General features: G+C 37.2%; 1 protein-coding gene and 1 long non-coding RNA gene across 13 annotated transcripts in view; one reads left to right on the plus strand and one right to left on the minus strand.

Moving 5' to 3' along the window:
* Window positions 1-24,206, minus strand: part of ARHGAP21 (Rho GTPase activating protein 21) — a 111,576-nt gene that overhangs the window by 45,057 nt on the left and 42,313 nt on the right. For all 12 annotated transcript variants that reach the window (XM_086861178.1, XM_086861144.1, XM_086861173.1 and 9 more), the window contains 4 exons: window positions 20,657-20,839; window positions 14,793-14,817; window positions 4,179-4,271; window positions 1,077-1,155 (listed from right to left, as the gene is read on the minus strand). In XM_086861178.1, coding sequence (XP_086717304.1) covers window positions 1,077-1,155; window positions 4,179-4,271; window positions 14,793-14,817; window positions 20,657-20,839 — 380 coding nt within the window. The remainder of the gene's footprint in view (window positions 1-1,076; window positions 1,156-4,178; window positions 4,272-14,792; window positions 14,818-20,656; window positions 20,840-24,206) is intronic.
* On the plus strand, window positions 13,197-23,827 carry LOC111924134 (uncharacterized). Its single transcript, XR_015278892.1, has 4 exons — window positions 13,197-13,273; window positions 20,271-20,350; window positions 21,885-22,072; window positions 22,149-23,827. It is a non-coding gene; the product is annotated as an uncharacterized LOC111924134 (long non-coding RNA).

The raw sequence follows: 24,206 nt of genomic DNA on the forward strand, positions 1-24,206 counted from the left end.
TGAGTATATATTATTGTATAATAGTGCTGCTTGTAAAAATACAAAATGAAGAAACAATATGTGGCTAGTGTTATGTCCAGTGAAGGAAATAAAAAAGCCCATCTGTCCAGCCCTTTCACAGACAGCATTAACAACACAAAACGTGTTTCAGTCTACCTTATCCATCACATCTCTAAATACAGTTTTGTTGGTTATTAAAAAAAAATCAAAATAACAAGTCACCCAAAACAAAATCACATAGACAGAAACTATCCAAGATGTACACTTTTTAAACAAAATCTTGAATAAAGACATCACTGAAATAGGAAGATCAGAATCTGATTTTTTCCTTCCTCGAACAGTAAGCATATCTAAGTTTTAACATGTGACGAGCCACTAAAAATATGACGTGCAAGATGTACTTAGAAAACATTCTTCCATGATGATCATAATAAATCTTTTTGCCACACAACTTAGTATTATATTGGAAACTTGTTGCTATAGAACAGAAGTTGACACTAAGAAAACTGTAAAAATGGAGCCAGACATGAGACATGAAAGAGTATGTAGACTCATGCATAGACATGATTTCACAAGTGCTTGTGAGTAGCAGAAGAAGCAAATATTAGTATTTTCTCAACTCTGAGCAAGGTTTGTAATTTGCTACAAAATAGAGGAAAGCAAATACTTACTGCAGATACTCTGCAGGTGTGCACTAGCATAATTTTTTTCCTTCACCAGATATGCTGATTTCTAGTTCTTAGATCTCATAAGCAAGGTGGATTTTATAATCTTCTCTTCCAATTGACATATGTGTGTATACCTAATCTGTCTATTTTCAGGTCAAACTTCCTCTGTAACATTTGGTGTGTTATAGGGACAAGTGTTGAAAATAAGAGGACCGTGGTACAATTCAGCACACCTATTCTCAAACTTTCAATAAGCAATCAGCAAATATATGAAAAAATAAATAATGAAACTGAGTGTGTATTAATGAAAACTTAATAATATGATGACGTATCAAAACTCCCATAAGTGGTCATTTCATGCTCAGTATACAAGAAGTGTGGCAGATAATGATAATACTATTATCTTACCTGTTCTGTATTAAAGCAATGACTTGAGAATATGTCTTCCCAATAACACTTTCTCCATTGACTTTTATAATTCTGTCACCTGTAGAGGGAAAAGTTTTAACTGAAATTAGTCTAGATGTTTTTCAAACAGTTTTTATTTTGTATTTCTGTATCTCACAATAATTAAGAATACCCACGTTAAATGCAAAGTTAGTCTTCCTCAAAAATAAAAGGTTTCTCCAAATATTTTGTTACTCCTTCCTCATTAAGAGTTTCATATACTCTCATAATTAATTGTCAAGTATATCGTGTAGTGCTATTTTTAGCCTGTGATGAAAAACCTACCCTGTTCTTTTGACCAAATGGTATTTAAGACAGCAGAGCAGAAAGCAATCTTGAATTTCCTAACGAGGAAAAAACAGTCTGAGGGATTACAGGTAGGGAGCTTCAAAAAGCTAGTAGAGAAAGAAGAGCTGAAATAAACAACCTGTGTGAAGTGAGGCAAAAGAAGTGGCTTTTTCATCACTGCTTTAGAAACTGAAAGCCCTTTTTTTGTTTCTGGCATGATCAAATCAGAGCAAGGAAAAAGCTGCTCACTCTGACTACTCAGCCTGTATTGGGGACAATAATTCTTTAAATGCTTGTGCTCTGTGGCGGGTCCCCACACAGACCCTCCACAAACAAAGTACACAGATCTGACTTTTTAATTTTGTCTGCACACATTAAGTAAACATAATGCCAATAAATTGGTGTGATATTTTCAGCTTTATAAAGTCAACCTATTTCCCCTTCAACCCACTGGTTACCACCTTTCTTCCTGCCTGAAACACCTCGGAGTTTTGTCTCTTGCTTCCTAAGCAATGAAAGCAAGCTTAGTGGCAACATGCTCTGAACCCTGTCCTGGCTAAGCTGTACAGCCAAACTTCCCCAGAACACACCAGATCCTTCTCTGGGACTTCAGCTGGCTCTTTTCCAGGTTGTTTAAGAACAGCCTGTAACGTGGGCTACACTGCCACACATCTTTACTCAGTATTCCCACTAAAAACTATAATTAGGAGTATCATTAGACTAGATCGTATAATTTTATCTATACTTGTGCAGCTTCTATTTTTCACAGAAGCAGACTAGATTACACCCAGCAGTGACAAGGGCCTACTTGAAATACACAACTGATGGATCTGCCAAAAGATCTGATGGGGACGCACTGCAGAACTGGTTACATAAATGACACGAGCACAGACAACTCTGCAAGTACAACTTTATTCTGGTTCAGATACCTAGGAAGGGAAAGTCAGTGCCTGCCATGCGAAAAAGGATACAGAAACATGAAGGCTTTTTCTAATCGCTCTCCATCAGTCTGGTGGCCTGCTACGTATTTTGATCAAAGTAGAAATTAATCGGAATGCCCTTTCCACATACATTTTAGTTCTTTATATTCTTGCATATAGATAAATGACAGCATGAAGATCAAGACATGGGTAATATAGATCTGTTTTGGCTGTTTGTATTTCAATATTTCTAATATTTATGAACTCCCTGATACATTATTTTTTTCATATTCCATAGAGGTTAAATATGGGAGAAGTATTACCTTTCTAACTCTAACAAAGATGACTTTACAGGAGTGTTAAAAAATACTTCAGAATGGATTCTTATATTTAAGATACATTTCTCTATTGCTCAAAGTTGCAAAATTATTTCAAGTCTTCTAGTGAGAAGGAGCCAAGTAAGCTCTTGAAATGGAGCTCATTTATCATGGGTGATGAAACTTATGTTGAAACTTTCAGAATTACAAAGGACCCTGCAGCAGTGAAATAAGAATTAACAAACATAACTTCCTAAATTCATACCGAATATTCAGGTGTTTTCATTTGTGTGACCATGAAACACAGCAAAGTTACATTAGAAAAAGAAAATTACAGTTGATTCTACAAAATAAGAAATCTGTACAGTGTCTGAATGAGAGGTTAAGCAATCTGATTATTCTCTGAGTGCTTTACAGTACCAAGACAGAGTTGTAATAATATATTTCACCCTAAAATTCATAAACAAGAAATACTGGCATGACCTAATTAGATGTAATTGCTATAAGCAACGTGTTTAAGAAGAATATTCTAGTTATTAAAAATGTCTTCTCTCATTTATTTTCTGCTCTTAATTCTGGGGCTCCTAAAAATCTCTTCTATAACCAAAAATATTCTCTACAGATTTCACGTCTCTCAACTTGGCAGACACTGAACAGAGTAGAAATTAACATGGTTCCTCTGTACAAATTCAACATATGCTGCGTTTTATCAAGCCAAAACATCTTTATATAATAGCAATCAAATTTTGCAAAAGTAGCCCTTCTCTAAATAACTATCTAAGGAGGAGTTAAAAAAAAACCAACCAAAACCCTTCTGGTGTACAAGTACCATCCGGAACTGTTTTTACACTGATCAGCCTAGAAACTTCTTATTTCTTTAGAAAGAACACACAAAACTTATTCTATTCTAGTCAAATTGAGATACATAATTCTTTTAAAAAGGTATCAACATTCCATTATTGACACAAGCAGAAGCCTTTCACAGAAGTTACACCGTATTTTTAAGAAACCTGTGTTCACAGTATCATCCACCTATGTATGTAACTTTATCACATGTAAGATTTTCTATTCTAATACAGCATTTTTCTTCTTTCAGCACTCAAGTAAAAGTATAATACAGTTCACAAAAAATCTTTTTTTCTTCTCTCGAGTTTCATTAAATGAATAATTGCACAGTATTTTGTAAGAATAGAGAGATGTGCACTATTCCTATTTGATTTAAAGTAGGCAGAGTAGAAAAATTTTCTTTTATGCATGAAGACCTGAATGTTTTCAGATTATCAGTTTGTCCCAAACCAAAGAAATACAGGTATTATTTTCCTTTTCTGCCTCTTCTTCTTTAAGACAGCAAATCAAAAAGACTAAGACTTTGATGCCTTAATAACCAAATCAGTGCTTCCAAGGTAAAAAACACTGGAGGACTACTTAAAAGCTTCTAAAGGAAAGAACAAGGTTTAAATGGAAGATAGAACTATATAGTAGCAACTTACATCACATGTACTTTACATCATGTGCAAAACCATGCTACGGAACAGTACCTGTGCACAGCCCAGCTTCAAAAGCAGGTCCACCCTCTTTAACTTGTTTAACGAATATTGTATCCATTGGCTCCAGTCTATTTCTTTGTTTTCCTGAGAAAGAAAGAATATCTCTTAATAGCATTTCATTACAATGAAATTGCATTACAATGTTTGTACTTCCAAAATATTTTGGGATGCAATCCTACTGTATTCACAGACAGATACAAAGAAATAGCAATGTAATGGAAACTGAAAAATAAAATTTTAAAATCTTCCCTTAGAAGAAAAAAATGTAACATTGATTTACAGTTCTCATGGACCAGAAAAGTGATTTTCCAACAGTGTTTTTCAGAAACCCCAAGACGAAGTCTAAAGTTTTCTCCAAGATTTACCAAGGTTCAAGAAGAAATTTATAATTCAAATTATATGCACAGTGTATGTCCGCACATGCTGCACATCTGTATATACACAACTTCAAGTTAACCTACAGTAGTTGGAAACCATGTACAGCTGTATTTTCTTGCTTTCTCAATACACACAATTTCTATACTCCAGAAACACAGGTACCTTTTGGTTTTGCATGCCTGTCACCAAACCTAAGTAATTCTTTGTTAAGTAGCCACAGCTTCTGAAAATCGAGATAGGAGGATGGGTGTGTGTACAGTAAAACAAAAAAAACACTAACAAAAAATGCCACTGTTATACAGCAGGCTAAAATACAGTGTCACTGTCCTACATTTGCACACAGCTGGAGTAAGCCATTTTACAGCATCTACACAGCTTCACCCACGGAATTATTGTGCCAGTGAAGTTAAAAAAACCAAAACCAAACCTCCCCCAAAACCCTAATATTCAACACCCCCACAAAGAAAACCACCCAGAAATAATGAAAAATAAATAAATAAATACATCCATAATGGCCCTGCATGGTCCAGTTCTCACAGAATCAGTGTCAGAACCTGAAATGCTACAGCCAGACACACCCAGTCTAACAGCACCAGGGCTGGTTCTGATAGCCTCGGTCACTCCCAACTCCTGGCTCCAGTTACTTTCCCTGTTGCACACTCAGCTAAGGAAGTGCCCCCTTTGGAGGCTACGTGATGAGCCAGCCCAGGGAACTGACACAGCCCAAAACTAAGCTGGGTGTGTGTTCCAGTTTAGTGGGAAACCCCAGCATAATGGGGAAAGAGAGGCTTAAACTGCAGGAAAAGAAGGAACAGCACAAGAGAGTAAAGGAATTGCTTAAAACTGGCATTGCTGATAAAAAAAAACTCCTTAAAACTGGAGTTATTAGGTTCTCACCATTTTTGGAATGACTGACCTTGGACTTAGGCACAAATGGCCCTCCTTTTGAAAACACTTTCCTCACAGCTTTAAATGTCCTACTTGAAATGTTTAATAAATCACAGTAGGGATTATATTTCTTTTAATATAAATAAGGTGCCTCCTTAACCTCTTTTTTTTAGTTCAGCTTCCATGTAGGCAAAGTTCAATTGAAAAACCTGAATAAACTGCAAAAAAACAGATCACCCCCTGACTCTGATTCACATTTGTCAGATCCTAGTTTTAGCCTAATGCCTTTATTGTGCAGATCCTCAGTGTCCTGCCATTTTACCCTAAAACAGTTCAACAAAATGGCTCACTCATGTGGCTCTAAATGGCCTTCTCAAAATAGCTCCAGATTGGGAGCAAATATTAAAAAAGTTTATTTGATAGACTGAGATAAATACTATATATAAAGCAACTGAATTACAAATCAAGAAGCTCCAGCTGGCAGCTCAGTCCCCAAATACTTAAAATTTGATTAGTGGGATATAGCTACAAGACATACAAAATGCTCTTTGTGAGCCAAAGTTAATATCTGTCATTTTTAATCTGCAGATTTAAATAGACACTGAACATATGATGGGTCTTGGCCTTTAAAAAGCCAGTAACATTTCAGCAAGTTTAGAGAAGCTCCAAGATTAATCTACCCAGATGCCATGAACAAAAGGTTGCTTCAACTGCTTACAAGAATGAAGTTAAAATATGACCTTTTATAGGACTACCAAACATCCTTCCCAGTGCTGCCACTTATCTTTTACTGAAGACACATACTTTTCCAAAAGTGGCAAGAAAAATAAAAATAATACAGCTCCCATGGCACATTTAATTTATCACAGTTCAACTTCCTTTATGAAATGCTGTTCAAAAAACTGTTAGTGGCCTACTGCTAGTTTGCTTAATGCTCAAGTGTTGCTTTATGCCTTGTCCATACCTAAGCACGCAAATCAAGAGGCCAGGCAGATAAAGTTGCTCCCTTTCAGTATGCAACACAGAACTCCTTTAACACACTTCCCACTTCTGAGTAAGAGGGGAAACTTGCCACTATTTATGGAGACCAGAGACTGCAGGCTTCCCTGACTTCTGACCTGCCTGTCAGCTACACTGAGACATTATGGGCACTCACTTCACATTTCCACAGATATTTTATCAATCAATTCAAAAAGCTAATTGCACATTAAACTTGGTTCCTTGTCCTACTTGCAGAAGGAGGCTATATGAAACAGTCATTCTTACTTCCTAAAAAAGGTCAACCATCACACTAAAAATTGATTTAGGGGAAAAAAATCAGGATAAAAGGTTCAGAAGGTTGATTACATTTGCATGTTCATTTTACAATTCAGCACTATCCAAACACAAGTAGAAACAAGAAAAAAATCTTGGAACTCTCAAGCTCTGGTAGATAAATACATGCTCTTCATTTCTCCTTGATCTTCTACATACTTGGATAGAAACCAAATATTTTTTAATCAGTAACATATAAATGAACCTCCTTGAATACATAACCTCAAAATATACATTTATACTTTGCATTTGAAACTCAAGCAAAACTAAACAGTATTTTTTGACAGTAGAAGGTAACAGGACTTTCTTCAGACTATCTGAGGGGAATAAATCTTGAAGATGTGCAGTCAATTGTCACAGAAATAAACCTCAAGTAAAATGGATTATCTAATAACTCACCTCATGTCTCTAAATTTAACATTCACTACACTCTGATTTAATTATGCCTAAATCTCCATGTGGTCCTGTCTGCACCCAATTATCACGCAAAAGCAAGATGCTGTCTAGAAATGAGAGCTTAAACTTCTCTCCTCCTAAACAACACACTCTAGAAGAAGAATTTCACAGCCAAGCATTTCATACTAAGTTCTCCAGCTCTGCACTATGGACCATCACAATTCATGACTTTTGTTTCTAGTATTGTAAAGACCAATTTTTGGGAGCATGCCAGCAATTCCTGACAAGGTGATACAACAAAGAACAGTAAAAGCACCTCAGACCTCTAGTCTGTAAGACATACAAGCCTTATTTGTGCTTTTCCAGTGCTCGTTACTGCATATGATTTTGCCTCCTTCCTCGTTCTCCATACTTTTGTAAACAGAACAACATACTTTGTAATTGAGCATTACATTGCAGGCTACCAGGAAATACAAAAACTTCTCCCAAATCTTCAATTGCAAATGAAAAATAAGACATCATGCACTCACGAAGTGTGAGCTGCCAGTAACACATTCACATATGCAAGGAAACAGCACAGATGAAAAGCACAACTTCTGTGAAAAGAACTTCATCTGTACTTCATTCCCCCTCAAATGTAGCTATAAAAAGATATGTAGTCTTATATTAGGTCAATAAAAAGAATAAAGCAAATAAAGTTGCTAAGTACAGAACTCAGCTGATCAGAAAATGAAAAGCCCATCAAGCTGTCCTTTCCTGTATCAGTTTTGTAAGCACATGAAAATTTCTAGCATGAGTAAAATGGTTATCAGTCAGTATAAATTCAAAGGTAAATCTTTGTCCAGGCAGAAGTGTAGTTTTGCAAACAGAACAACTATACTCCTTGCAGTGCATTGACTCCCTTCAGTGATGGTACCCAAATGAAAATATAACTTTGGAGTAAGCAAACTGGTGTCTGAACTTCTAATTCAGAGATTCAGTACCATCAAAAAGAAGGAAATAAAAATAAATCCCCAAGTATATAGGAGGTTCAAGACAAAAATTCAATAGCTTAAACAAGGACAGTAAAGAATCAGGAGAATCTCAGTAATAAGGTCCTTAGTCTGGAAAACCAAAGAAAAAGTAGCCTGAAGAAGCACAAACACCTGTACAACAAATGCAAGACAAATATTGAAAAGCAGTTTATTGCAACAGAATTTTTCCAAGCCAGTATGTTTTCCATAATTCTATGCAAATTTTCTAATTAATCAGAGACTACATGCCACCTACAATAACCAGAGAGATCACAGTAAAATCCAGAAAATTAACACCTTGCTTTAACTTTTGTTCAAAAGACTGTAAAATAAAGACTTTATTCATAACACATACCATGGAATCATTTATGATCTAACCTTTATACTATCTGAATCTATGAGCTGAGACTTCAAGTGAATAATGCCTTCACAGTCTGACAGGAGAAAGCAAGTCTCCCATTGCAAAGTTACAAGGAAGCTTTCCTGACAAATGTTTAAGAGGCCACAAGTGGCAGAGGGGAATATACTGCATTAGCAACCATCACATTTACAAAACAACAGAATTCAAATGTGCTCTCCCTCTTAAAAGGGAATATTAAAAAAAATACTACTACTTAGAACAGCAGAATTAAGACTAGGTAACATTTAAAACTAACATCTGGGGGTGATAAAGCTTCCCCTAATCCCCAAATTTTACATAGAAAATAATTTTATCTAGGTGCCAATTCTAGCTTAATTCCCTAAAAATCTAGTTTAAAATACAGCTGCTACAAGGAACACAACTAGTATTGTATCAAATGCAGTAACCATGACTTAGTCTTTAAACTACTCTCTGCAGACCAGACAGTATTACTGTACTGCTCTATGATTCACCTGGAAAACAAAACGACATGGCAGGAGTTATACTATCAGATCTACCAACAAACCATAACATAGCAACAAGTACTTCATTTCTCTGAAGTCATTAATCTTTTGATTTTAAACACAGATTAAAACATCTGAGTCATAAAGACTATGAAAAGGACAACCTTTACATTCTGAATAGGGAAGGAAAAAAGAAAAAAAAAAAAGAAAAAAATCTCATGCCAAAGTGCTATTGCTGACAGAGCTCTTCCTTTCTTTTGACCTGCAGAGCACAAACCAGCAGATGTTGGGACACAGTACAGTTCATACTTTCTTACAACGTCTCTCCAACTAGCCACTGCTTAAAAACATGCCACTTCTCCTCTTCCTCAAGGGGAGAAAAAAATAATCTTCTGATCAGGACAGCTGAACTGTGCTTAGAAATCCTCATAACACAGGGACTTCAATAAAGTCTACAGAGGTTTGTAAAATAACTTTTTGTAGAACATTTATACTCCCAGCCCTATGCTCAGCAGACAGCAATAGGATGACTTTAACTTTTACATTTAAGCAACCAGCCTCATGAAACACCTCAGATTAATCAATTAAGACATACAGGCTCTTATGCACATCTTTCTCTGACTCAAGGAGGAGGAACATTCCTCTTGAGCATGAAGATCTACAAGTATGCTTTTGGGTATCCAAGGCATTTGAGCTCCACTGGTTCAACAATGCTGAGTGGCAATGATTCTTGGGATGCCTTTCAGGCAAAGGGAGGGGAACAGATACAGCAGGCCAAATTCTTCAAATGGATTACTCAGTCAAAAACCTGTTAATCATTTCCAAACTACTCAAAAATGGTTGCTGGAAGTACAGCAGAACTTATATTTATTAACTGAGATTTCATTTAATTAAATATAAATCACAAGCCTGTCAGGATTACATCTAACTGAGAGAGTCCAACCACAGATCATTCTGCATATTATAATCTGCAAACTGAACTTCATACATAGTAAGCATTTCTCCACTAGCAATCCACTTTGGAAAAGGAGCCCAGAGTTCCCAGCCCAGTCCCAACAGAGCTTATTTCACCCACTCTCAAGCTCAAAGCAACTCAACTGAAAAACACTACCTGAAATATAGTGCCAGAGATGAGCCTCTAAAAGAACATGATAAGTAAATTAGTGCTATTGAGTCACTTAGCAGCACCTGGCATTCAACTCTAACAGAAAAAATACATTATTTCTCAAAGCACCTCTGGCATTTTGATTAGGCAACTCCAAAATGGTATTTCTTCTTTTGCTTAGTTTTCTATTAAACCATTTGACTAATACTGTCTCAACTCTATCTACATACCGAGGCGGGAGGAGATGATGAAAAAATAATTTGGCAATGTAATGGAAAATATATAACACAGTTTCAGCTTAGTTACAAACTCTCCTAAACTGTGTTTTCTCATTGCATTACTTGCCATTACTATGACTTCATTCAACTCTCTCAACTGAAAACTTTTCAAGTTTAAAATTTAATCTGTGATTAGTCTACAGGATTTACTGTAGTCCTTGGATAAGTATAGAGCAACACAATTTTTTTCTATAGTAGTGAATCTATGGACTCTCCCTTAAATCATTGCAAATTACATTTCATGTTTTTATTCAAAGGCAAAGATGATTTGAACTCAACAGAAGCCACGGAGAAACATTATACATGTGACAAGCTGGAAGATGAATCCACTAGACATTGAGGATGTACTGTAAGGGAACAAGAAATCATCAGGCTTGGGTCTCAGTGGAAAACTAAGTGAGTCCTCTTTAGTATTCTCAACACATAGGTGTTAAAAAATTAACTTGGATCAAAAAAATCCACAAAAAGAGGCAATTTACCGTCCCACTAATCTGAACCATTACTGTTACACACCTCTTGCCTTTTACTCCTAATTCTACTATCATATACCTTGGACTGTACCACCCCAGCCATCTATGACCTTTCCAAATATTTGCTTTCACATTCATCCTCTCGTTCTTATCTACCTTGTTCCCATCACCACTGGCACAATATGTTTATTTCATAACAGACTAAGCTGATAGACAATGATGTTAAAAAACATGGGATTAAATTAAATCCTGAGAGAACACAAATGACATTACAGAAATCAACAGCCTGTTAAAAGAAATGAAATATTAAAAACACTAGGTCTTATGTAAGCAGCAGTAATGCAGGAGAAAAAGCTTTTCCTGCATTTTTTTCATCCTTCCCTCTAAGGCTACACCCTGTCAAAGCAGACTTGCAGAGCTGAAAGCGGTCAGGTAATAAATTGCAATTATTTAGCCTAGACAATTGAAGGGTAGAAACTTTTGTACATATTTAGGCACATTAAAGAAAGGAAAAAAACAAACAAACAAACCCCAAAAATAAACAACAACAAAAAAAACAGTAGTCTAGTGATGAAGTTTAATGTTCTAGACTTCCCAGTGAAAACCTACATAAAGTCTCTTTAATAAGCACACCCTGGGTCTCTACAGAAAAATGCACTAAATAATATACCTATGTTGACTTTCATTTTTATGGGAAGAAGAGCTCCTAGTTGCTACAGGTACTTCTACATAAAAACAGAGATAAAAGTACAAAAAGCAAGAATGACATACTAAAAAAAAACCCCACAACTATTTTCCTGGATTATAATGATACTAAATTCCCAGGTACTGTGTTAGAAAAAAAAAACCAGCTTAGTTCTACGGAAAGATAAAATTTCTTTCAGTCTATTTCTTTATGCTTATCACTGTCCACTTTAATCATGATCACCAAGCCAAACCTTTTCAAAGGAAAACATGTTTTAGGACAATATACAAGAAACTTCATATGTACAAAACCTATCTTGGCTTAAGATCAACAACCTGGAGCAGCAAAAGTAGGAGAAGAACTGAAAAACTTAAAATAATAATTACAAAGCATTTAGGGTAAATCTGTTGTGATGCCCTTCCAGCAGATAAGAGGGTGCTAAAGTCTCCCACAAGAAGCAGCACTGTGTATGTGAAGCCTCCACTGCTTGGCTACGTCTTCCATGAGAGGGCAGCAGCAGACACCCATTAAAACACTGCCCACAGGTCCTGACCACAGGCTCTAAACCCGCTCCCCATCCATCCCAAGCCAGAGCTCCATGCAGCGGGACCACAAAAGAAACTTGACCCCCATGGTCTCCCAGTCTGTTCTTCCCTAAGTGCCTCTACTCATCCACTGTGGCACCCTGGCCCTCCTGTGAGATATCCTGTGATATATCACACCCCTCTGTGTGAGCGTGCAGGGGCTTCAGTGAGCTCCTATAAAAGGTGTCCGTGCTACTGTCCTGTAGGCTCACTCTCGTTCATACAGCTGAGGTGGTCCCCTTCTGTCCCTGGTGTTGACCATGAGGTGTCTCCTGGCCACAGCATCTTAACTCCTTTGTCTGACAACCCAATCTTGCTTTTAGGCCATCATCTCCCTCTAGTGTCATTCCTAGTTAAGAGGTCTAAAGAGGACGAATTTGCATTACACCTTCCATTATCAAGGTTTTGAAACCTTACTGCTTATCAAAATGAAGATTAATGCAAGCCAGGAGGAACCTGATCTAACTATATACTAAAATTCTATACCAAAACCTAAAATATATGAAAATATTTCTTTCACTGTTAGAATACATCAAACAGAGTACATGCCTTTATCTTCTGCCCTCTAGACTTAATTAGGTGCTCTGATCCTTTGGAAAAAAATATTCAAGTGCTCTCAGTGAAGCATAATAGCAGTAGAGATGCTTTTATCTACACTCACCTAATCAAATATATAAATGCTGAATTTGATATGAAACCCTAATTTTTAACGGGTAAGCTTAATCTATGACTAGGGCAAAACATAAAAGGCAGGCAATTATAAATTTACAGTGAAAAGTGATACAAAAAAAGACTTCTGCACTGTCACATACTGCTTCACAAAAACAAAACGCTTGGATCCCCTTAGCTTCGTCTTTCAGAGAGGAAAGAACAAGCGAATTAAGTGAATTATCATGTGCAAACGTCAAAAAAAAAAGCGTTTCTCAATAGGGTGTTTCCATTTCGGCTCCACAGCGGCCGGGTTCCCAATGTGGCTGCAATGCACGGAGCCGCCAGCAGGTGTCTCCAGCGCCCGGCCCCGCACGCGCCGCCCGGCGCTCCCTGCGATAACCCCACACGACTCCGGCCCTCCTGCTGCTGCTCACCTACACCGCTCCCGACAACATGCAAGGTGAGACCTGCCTCCTTCCTCATCCTCTCCTCACGAGCTGCCTACCTCCCCTCATTTGCGAACAGGAACGACCTGCAGCACTGTAAATGCAGATTCATCCCCCCTATGCCCCCGAAGATCATGTCAAACACTGGAGAACAGTGTCCAACACACTTTGCCCCATTTTGCTGGTTTTTAAACGTTTAATACACAAAATTGGCAGGTTAAGTTTCCCAAACATCTACATCTTCTGCCTCAGTTTTTTCTTCTCATTCCAGGGGAACAAGACCAACCTTCCCTCCTTTAGGAGAATGCTGTTAACTTTCAGGGCGTTTGTGGTCTCTGATCTGTATTTCAATATTTTATTGTGCTATAAATAAGCAGTAGTTGAGGTATGATTCATGAGTTTAGAAGCTACACAAAAATTTCCAGAAAGTAATCTTGTTTCCACCTTCACAGGTCCCATGGTGAACCAAATAAATATTTTTTTCACTGCTGCTTTTCTGCTGAAAAATAGGTAACATTTTAGATAAACAGACCTACATGACATCTTTAGCTGCCCCAGTTCTCCCTGTGGAAACAAGACCACCACAGAACTTTTTTCTCTAGATCACAAGTGGTGTCTTCCACACTGGTTTGGCACAGAAGATCAACTCCCTTCCCTTCCTTGCATTTAATTTTGTATGTCAAAACAGATAAAGGATCCTTCAAGTTTTGGGGAGTGACAAGAAGTAGGAAGATATCAACTTTCCACTGTTTAACACACACGTGATGACAGCTGAGTAAAACTAGGAGGATGAAATGGATGAATCCACCTGCTTCCAAGAGAAAAGCAAGAAAGTTCAAATAAATTCATATTTCCCAGAACGCTTCTACTGTATCACAGCTACACAAAATAAATGGAAACAAGAATTCAGACATATTCTTTGTCTTCCAACTACAGGAGGTATTTAAAGGTAGCCTGAAAGGAGGTACCAGGCTTTGCTGCAAAGGAGAACCCGCCCCAGAAGCAGCACTCAGCCCACGCTGTCCCCTGGCAGGCAGAGCACCAGGGGAACCCTGCACAGGGCACTCAGTGCACATAACCCCACGGGCCCTGGACCTCACCATCACGGCAGGCTGGGGAAACAAAGTGGGACTGGGTTCCCAATCTGAAAACCAGCTTCCTTAAATCAACACATTCTTCACTCTTTCAAGGCAATAGTAAGATATCAGCAAAAAGGAAGCATGAATGAGAAAATAGATAAATACCAAAAAGGAACTTCAATTAACTACAATGGAGATTAAGCATAAATTTGTAAAAAATAAGGTCATGTGTGAATGAAAAAAGAAAGCAGACAAAGGCAATGTGAGAAGGAGAAAGCTATGAAAATGGAAGGGAACTGACTGGCATAACCTAGAATTAAGTGAGTGATCAATGAGCTTGAGGCTCACTCTGAAGTAATTTTAAATTTCAAGCTCTTAGGCAGCAATTCATGTCTATTACACAGCTGAAGCATTCAATATACTGGATCTATAAGAGAGTAAAAACAAGACATACCTTGTCTATTCCCATTCTCTTCATCCTAAAGAGGAAGAAAGAGTGCATATTAAAAATTCAATAAATGGAAAAAAATGCATAGGCATCTCTAAGATAAAAGGACTTGACGTGAACTGGTAAGGTTAAGTCTGTATTTTGGTACCTCCCATTTTCTCCACAGCTCTTCAACTTAAGAGAATTAAGGCTTTTATTCTGAGAATGCAGAGTAATAGCTATTTCAAAAACAACTGAGCACAATCCTACGAAACATTCCCACAGAAACAGTATGAACAGGGTTATGTGAAAACAAATGTACCAAACCCCATGACAGAACTACCATGAAGCCTCACACTGCACTGTGTATTGTTGCAAGCATGTTTCACCCTGAAAGCCAGGCAGGAAATGTTACACTTTAATCACCTCACAATTCAAAGCTACATATGCAAGAGATAGAAAATATTTTGTAAGCAATGTCTGAATATGGTCCCTGAAATTTGAATCAAGTTTGTTTTGCTTTCAGTACTACTACTGCTGCAGGAAAATATGTACCCCTAACACAGCTCATTAACAACCCTGAAGAGTATCCTGCTCACTGATCCCACAACTGCAAAGTACTAGGGGGAAATGCATGCTTACACTAAAAAAAAAAATGTATTATTTATGTTACATTCTTGTCAATATTTTGGTATGAAGATCAAGGTTAACCTCGTCTACAAAGTTCTAAGAACCAAAATTATCTTCCTAGGAAAACACTGGCTTGCTTCCTAAACTGTAGCCTTCCTACGGTAAAAAATACTAAATCAAATACAGTTTCTGAGACTAATAGGTAGTATTTGAAAAATATTTCTAACTATTCTCCTCAGCAAATTAGAACAGTGTTGTCCTGAAGGAAAGAAGGAGCAATGAAATGACCACAGAAATAATTTTCACATGGCTATTTCCTCCTACTTTTAAATGGACTAATTCAAAATTTCTAGGTATTTTGTATTTAAAGGAAAATCACTATGTCTTTCAAATTAAATAAGTTTATAGTAACTAACTACACAATGACCTGAGTAATCCATTCAAGAGAGAAAGACTTGAAGAAAGAGAGGAAGTAAGGCCCAGATATGAACCCTATAATGGTAACAAAGAGACAAGTCTGTCCTTTCAGCAAGAAACTTCTTACAAGGCATACAGAAGTTCTGCTGGAGCTTTGAAAGATATTAGAGAAAGATAACTTCAAGGAACAAAGAACTAAGGAATGAAAGTACTCCCCCCAAACCCAAAATACAAAACAATATCTAGCATATATTCTACTTTTTAAAAGCCATGATAATTGTCATTGCTGCCCAAACAGTGTATCTCTATGTTGGACAGTCCTGTCTTGCTCTATACTTTGAATAAATGGCACACTAGAAGCTAGAGTAACTACAACGATAGCTTACTCTTGAAGCCCTCTAACAGTCAGTTGGTTTTGAACTACAGTCAGCAGCTCAGAATTAGACACTGGTAATTTTTGCTTGTTTTGAGTTGTGGCCCTATCTGTCAAGTGAAAAAACATCTTTAGGACTTGAAACACTAGAACTCGAAGTCTGAAAAATCTGGGTTACACATATTGGAGGCTATTTGGTTTGATATAAAACAAACTATGTAACAAACATTTTTGAACGGAAAATTTAGCTAATGCAGAAATGTCATGATTTATGAAATACTGCAGTGGGTTTTTTCTGTTTTGTCGCTGGTCATGCAAAGTTCTGTTACCAGAGACAGCTGCAAAACATTAGCTTTTCATGGTATCAAACCAATGAGGTCAGGCTTTGAAAAATGGAATGAATGCTTTGCAACACAAGTGTTTTGAAACCAGATTTCCCTCCTACATTCACCCCTTACACATGGCAAGATGTCAGTATATGCTGCATCCATTCCTGAGGAGAAAATTTTAGCACTTGCTTCTCAGACAAATGAACTTGGAAGAACAAATGTCACATACAAAAACAGTGTGCTTCTAACAAATCCTAATAAGCACCTGGTGTTAAAGGCATTATGCAACACTTGCTTTTTGCAATGCTAGCTTACAAAATCTTTCACACATTCCTTATTCACTTTTTTAAGGGAAAGGAGGCATGGGAAGCAAACACAATACCTAAATGGGTTATTCCTGAATGTGCAGCTTGCCCCAGTTTGGTGTGCGTCCCCACAAAAGCACAGTCAAGGACTTCTGCCAAAATGAAATGTGTCAAACCACATCCTCAATTTCCAAGGTCATCCTTCACATAGGGCTGTCCCTTCCAAGAGAGTGACCAGACAACAATTTTTTCCATAACCTATGACAGTGTTTTAGGTTAGTTAATTAAGGCCAATTATAATGAGAGACCCTTGATTTGTACTAAATATCTGTTTTATGCAGGAACCATGAAAAGATAGTAGAATTTAACAAAATAACCTGAATTTGACCTAGAGCTGCACTACCTACATACATATGGAATGCTAAATGAATTATATGTTAGAAGATTATACATCTTTTATATAATAAAAATATTAATATTTTAAGTACAACATACTAGCATTCCATTTTAAAATATGCAGAGACACTTCCCTGAATTGATCATAATCGATCGTTTTCCCATGGGAAAAGGATGTCACAAAAAACAAACAAACAAACAGACCCAAACTCAAACAAACAAACAAACACAACAAAAAAACCCACAACTACAAAAATTCACCTGAAGTCCTGAAGTACTATTACAAGTTTATATGTCAAGACAAGTATGTTTTGGGACTCAAAGCAGTCAGCCAGGTCTTGGAGGCAGATCTGCCTAGATCTCCTTCCTTGCAGTGAGAGTTCTTAAGGACAATAAACAAAAAAGGCTTTCCAACTGAACAGAAGTTTTATTAGACTAACTAGAATGCTGATCTTCTCAAAATCTGAAACACACTTAAACAGAGTACAGGTTCTCATATGTTTTATAAAGTAATGACCACTCTTCTTCACTCAATACATCCTCTGGCATGCAGTTCTTTGCTTCCAAGAAAATTCACCTGAGTGGCTTTCCAAGCAGCAGCATCCTCCAGCGTACAGAAAGCTTTTATTCCAATTCCCATGGAATATGCAGCTGTGGTGTGATCTTTACCACACCCTGCAGGCTAAGAATATTACCTTCTATGTCCTAGAGATGCCACTGTTCCCCCTTGTGAAGAATCTTGTCCTCCTCTTCCCAGAGGATTCCACCTGACCCATTAACAAATTTTCAAACACACAAAACACAAGTAACAGGAGCAGAACTTTGAATGGACACATTTTCACCAGTATCTCTAAACTGGAACCTACAAGCAGGTATTAAAAAAATCAAAAACATATATATACAAAGAATGTGAAAAGACTGCTCAAAGGAAAGCACTTTTTGATATTTTTCATTCTCTTCACTACCTTTCCTAGTTTATGGTGATTTGTAGCAAAATTTAAGAGATCATAGGGCAAGCTTATGGGGGGGGGGGGGGAGGGGCAGGGGGGAAATTAAAACCCAATAAAATTAAAGGATCTAGGATGCTTTTTACCCTGGGGTAAACAATAAAGACTCTGATCTAAAGGGAAAGCAACAGCATCACACTGCCATTTGTGGTAACAAAGGCTGTGGCTCTGAGAAACAGGCCAAGGATTGAGTGACTCCAGCTGGTATGTCAAGGGCATCTTCAACATCCAGCTGTTATCTGTCTTACATCAGCAGTGGATGCATCCTCAAGTGTGAAGGAGGGACAAGACTACTACAAGATTTAAAAAAAACTCAGAAAACCAAATCATATTAATCATTGTTATACTTCCTTTGAGGAGTACAAAATGAAACATCTGTGATTTCTGAGACACTTATAATTTGGATCAATGAGGAAAGAGAGAGGAATGATACTTGAGCTTACAATCAATGACAGAGACTGTAATTAGCTGGTAGGTAACCTTATCTGATGGAAGATCCTATTGAACAGCTAAGAAATCAGATTTGCCTCACATTAGGATCAGGCTGACAATAGGTGAGTTTCATTCTTTTATACTATAACTTAAGTACATAGATTTCTAACAAAAGCCATCTTATGAAGACTCATAAGTAATAATTTGAAAGATCTAAGAGAATTCAGGTTAATTAATGTAACTGTTCAGGTTAATATAACTGTTCAGGACAAGGGCTCTGTCCAAATGAATCTTACCACCTTTATTTGTAACTGAATCCACAAATAAAGGTGTTAGAGTATCCAATCACATCATTACTTCCTTCTCAAAATCAGACAAATAGGAATGAATGAAACAGAAGCTAACATGTCAGAGAAAGAACAGAAAAAAATTGAGAAGTCATGAAGATCTGTCTTGCAGAAAAAGAGGGAGTTAAGAGCTTCAAGGCAAGTCTTGAGATTTACAGGTGTTGAGCTCACTATGAACTGCTTAGGTCTCTCAGAAAACATAGATATGAACAACAGAGGAAGGTCTGACATTTCTTTTTTTGTAATGCCCTTCCCTTGTGCCTGTCTCCTTCTGCATGTGAAAAACATATTGACTCCTCAGAGACATCTAGTAATGGCTTTTTTCCAGAACATATCCAGTCACTTCTTAGTTAAGGAGGCTAATCCTGCTCCTGCTGTTTATTTTCACCCTCAGCACGAATAGGGGCTCTTGTTGAGAGACGCTAACAAGTGCGTGTCATTTGCTGTGCCCAAAGCTAAGGCTTCCCCACCCTCCTGCCTCTGTTTCACACTGAATTCAACCAGAGACTGCTATTACCTGTGCTCAACAACAGAAATGTTGGGATCACCTGATACTGCTAACAGTTTCACTTCCATGTAACTTCAGTCACTCCTTGTCAAGGAAAAAGTTTGGGCATTCAAGTGAAGGCTGAATAGCTGCAGTAAACTGGAAAAATGTGCCAACTTTCTTCTGCAAAGCTTTTTCTATTTCAAAAGAAATCTTACAGCCACCAAGGCAGACAACTTTACTGAAAGACACCTGCAGAGATGAGTCAATTAACTTCATGCTCTTTCCAGAAAGCTTCAATACCCATTACCCAGCTTGGTAAGAATTTATTCTTCTTCCTAACTGGAAAAGCAAAAGCAAAGCTGAGGGGTAGCATGGCTCATGAAAACTATTACACTTGATGCCTTTAAAATGAGCAAATGTTATTTGAACTCTGAACACCCTCTCTCAATTTCCAAATTCCTCTCATTATTAAATGCACTTTTTCTCAATACCCCATATTACAGGAACTTTGAAAAGCTTCAGTCACAAAAGAGTACACACTTAGCTATTTAACATTAAGGTATTCTTGCTTTAAATTAAAAAATATGTACTTTCTTAAATACTTTAATGTAGGTCTGCATATATCTTGTATGTATTTGTCTCTTGACTAACAGAGAACTGCAGATCCTCTCTTCAGCAGAAAGAATGTAACAGAGAAACACAATTTGTTTAATGTACACTATGTTTAGGCTACTCAGTTAGAAACTAAAGCAAACATTCTTCATCTCTTAATGTGACAGTGTGAAAAACTTCAGTTGAGGAGGGGACAACAGCAACGAAACCCAAACTTCATACCCTTCAAGTCTACACTTCAGAAGAGGTACAGACTAATTCATGATGCTGATTTTGGGTAATAGAAGAATCTGTACAGAGAGAAATGCTTTCCTGTTCTGCAGTAACCACTGTTCTCACCCATGATACAAGTATTTTCAACTGACATACTCAGTCAATTCCATCTTATTGGAACAGATCAGCAAACAGCTATTAAACAATGCCATGAGCATTACAAGGGATCTTCCATCTGTGTAAGACAAATCCAGCTTACTTGAAATTAAATGAGTTTATAGATATTTCACCCTAAAAGGTACAGCTTTATATAAAGAACTTTATTGTTATTTCCACTTACTTTAAAAGAAAACTGAACTGCAGATTCCGGAGGGTAGACTATGAAGTGTCTTAAGGTGAAGCCAAAACCCTGAGATGTCCTCCTTAGCACAACAGTTTTAGGACCAGGCCAAGAAAAAGTTTCTTCCTCCTCCGATGGTGATATAGCTTCACTCTGCTCTTTTCCATCTTTATTTTTTGATGTCTGAAATAGAAGAACATATGCAGAGGAGTTATTATTTGGATTATTGAAAAATAAAAAGAAAACAAGAATAAGAATTCCTATACATTCCTCTACACTTGAAAATAGAATTTCTCCCCCCATAACCAAATGAGCTTGATGATCACTAGTATTTTCAAATGTGTACACTAAAGCAGCACCCCTTACACCACTGACATCTGGTCATATTGCATACAGAATAACATTTAAATTTTAAATGAGGTTAGATATTAAAAAAATCAGTAACAATGAAAGACTTGAAGGAACCGCAAAAAATGCATCCTGCTTGCATGTTTCATTTGCCTTCTATTTAGAAATAGACATGTGACTTCTGGGACCCCATTGCTGGCTGTATGTATCTCACATACACAAGTACAAAACAAAGTTCTTCTTCCCACACAATTCAGGGATGATTTTCTTGACTAGCATATCCTCAATTAATACAAGTAAAACAGATCATGCAGTTGGTTAGACTTCTCCAGTAAGACATTTTACTCTAGTCATATCTGTGACTTCATCTTTGCTTTTCCACTCTTAGCTATTTTCTCTGAACATTTCAGTATGCAAATTCTAAACACAAAAGTAAAAAAAATCTCCTTTCCTTTTACAGTCCAACTGCAATCCTTCCTCTCGTGCAGAAATAAGCAGTCTTGGGTGGGTTTTTTCTTACGGGTAATTTTATACACCTATGACTCAAGCAACATATTAAAATATTTACTTTCTCAGCCTTACATAAAATCTTCCATTTCAACTTTCAAAATGAGTGCCACACCAGCACTCAAACACAGGAAACACAAAGAAGGCATGCAAAATCCTATGACCCTTCTCTAAAGATTCTAGTTCAACGATGCGTGAAACAAATTTAGATACCAGAGCCTATAGCCTATTCAAAGGGTATTCAAACAGAAATAATAGTCTTCTTGTCCTCCAGTAGCTCTGCTGCTGTGGCTCAGCAACTGGCTGATCCGTGTCAGAATTTACTGCTTGGTTTTCTCCCTGTCCTATTCCAAAATAATCTCTTTTGCTTCAGTCTTAGAGCTACAATCTCAAACTGCAGTGTTAGCTGGCAAGGTGGGCTCAGCCAACTCCAACCAACATCTACAGAGAAGATTGAGCATTTCCACTCTAACCACAGCAAGAACAACACATATTACTACAAGGAAAATACTGCAGTTCCTTGGTGAGAGTTAATCCACCAGAACAACATTTTGCATTCAGGTATGTAAACCACAACACATTTGTCCACAGATGCTACAGTTTATCCTCAGAAACCCTCATCTTGCTTGTCCAACAGGGAGAACCAGAAAATACTAGCAAGTGCTCTAAAGACCAGCCTCCCTACCTCCAACAACCCTGTTTTCAGCAAGAAAAAAAACATCCAAACAGACACTACAGCCAAGCCAAGAAATGGAGCTGCTGCAGGAACAAGAAAATATGGAGAATCCAGAGCAGGCTGACAGCCTGCTCTTCCAAACAGCCTGGAAGAATTAGCAGATTTTGGAAAGAAGAGTTATAAGTATCAAGGACTATACCTCAGCCTAGTCTGTCCTCATTTATCATCCTCATTCATATTTTCAAGTGTTAGTGTGAAACTGAGAAGGCTCTACAATTAGATGACTAATAAACGAAAAATTAGTGAGCACTGCCAACTGCCAAGATGAGAGGCTTGAGTTTGAAGTTCAAACAATGCAAAGATTAGGGTAAAATTTACATAATCCTTTAGCCTAAGGATGGAGCTTGTTATTGAGGTGTTCTTAACCACTCTGTTCAGCTTCTGAACACAAGAGCATTTTATCAGTTCTGCACAAATAAATGTCGCTTTTCAGGCTTTCAATCTCAGGACACAAGCAGAAACTGGAGCCAGTAAGAACATTTTGATCCTAGTAAACTGGCAAAAGAAATTGCTCCTAGTAAAAAAAAATATCACTGGCCTCTAAAAAATTACAGTGATTTCCTCCATCAAGTGACTCACAGCAACCCAACTATTTAAAATTCCCTTGAAATCTTTTGTTTCTCCTCTCAGATTTTTATATGCAACGCATGATGCAAAGTTTAAAATGATCCAACAACCACAGATATTGAAAAATGTTCATAAGCAAATACTCATAGTTGGAAACAGGTAGACAGCAGGTTTAAATGTAGCACTGAAAAAATATAAGTCTTCAATATACTTCCATCTCTTTTCTAACAAAAACCTCCTTAATTAGCCAAAAGGTAATTTTAGTATGTGTAACAACTGATGAGTATAATTTACATACAGAAGTACTGTAACCTCAGTTCAAAATAGAGCCATTCAGAGAACTTAAGTAGCTTTTAGAAACAGGAGTTTCAGCATTTCAGTGTAGCAAAAGAACCTCTAACTTCCTTGTAATTTAAACTTTTCGCATTCACAAATTACTGAACTGTAAGTTACTCATGAACCCACAGCCAAATAATTATTTCTTGAAAGAACACGTCAAAAGGGAAAGGTGACCATCATGCCAACCTTGGATCCTCTGCAAGGCCTGTCAACAGGGTAACAGAAAAAGCCAGTATCAGTAATAAATGTGAGACAGCAACTCTCAGCCACCACTATGAACAAGCAAGAATCTGATTTATAAAGAGTCAACATCTGTTGAGTAACCCTGTGACACTTCCAACCACAGCACACACATCAGAATATCCCTTGCCAGAAAAAGCTTTAAAAAGGAACAAGAAAAGTTCTCAAAAACATAAACAAAATAAGGGTGCAAGAGAGCAAGTAAGAAACAGATGATGCTCAGCACAAGGTGTTTAGGCAATTACACACACCTGAAGGCAAAGTCTCTACATGGATTTCCTTGCAAATCAAGTATCAAGTTACAAATATATAAGTATCTCATATCCATAAGGGAATCTGTCTTTTGGGTAGAGTCCTTTTCATTCATTACAAGAGATGAAACATGAATGCTTCATTTTTTTATAAGATCTAATAAAGCAAAGATCATTGTGCCATAGTCCTTCCTCAAGATGTGTCTGTTTATTTCTCTATAGACTCAGTCCTCAAAATCAAAGTCAGAATGCATACAATTGAGTTCAAGGACTGAAGAACCCCAGGCTACTAAAAATGATTCAAGCATCATTTCCCTGGGGAATTTTTCATACAAGGTTCCTGCACAAAGTACCTCAAAGCATCATTTCCTGCTCTATGCAATTGCAAGGACATACAACAGATGCTTAAGTGCACTGTAAAATGCATACCTTGTTTTTAATATTGTATTTAACCCTTCTTTCTGAGAAATGAAAGCATCCAAGAAAAATCAGATGGCACTATATAAAACTACATGAATCATGGACAGCTTAACATGCAGTAACAGAATTATGAAAAATCAGT

The sequence above is a fragment of the Cyanistes caeruleus genome, chromosome 1, assembly GCF_971803275.1.
Source record: "Cyanistes caeruleus chromosome 1, bCyaCae1.hap1.1, whole genome shotgun sequence".
NCBI classification, from domain to species: Eukaryota; Metazoa; Chordata; class Aves; order Passeriformes; family Paridae; genus Cyanistes; species Cyanistes caeruleus.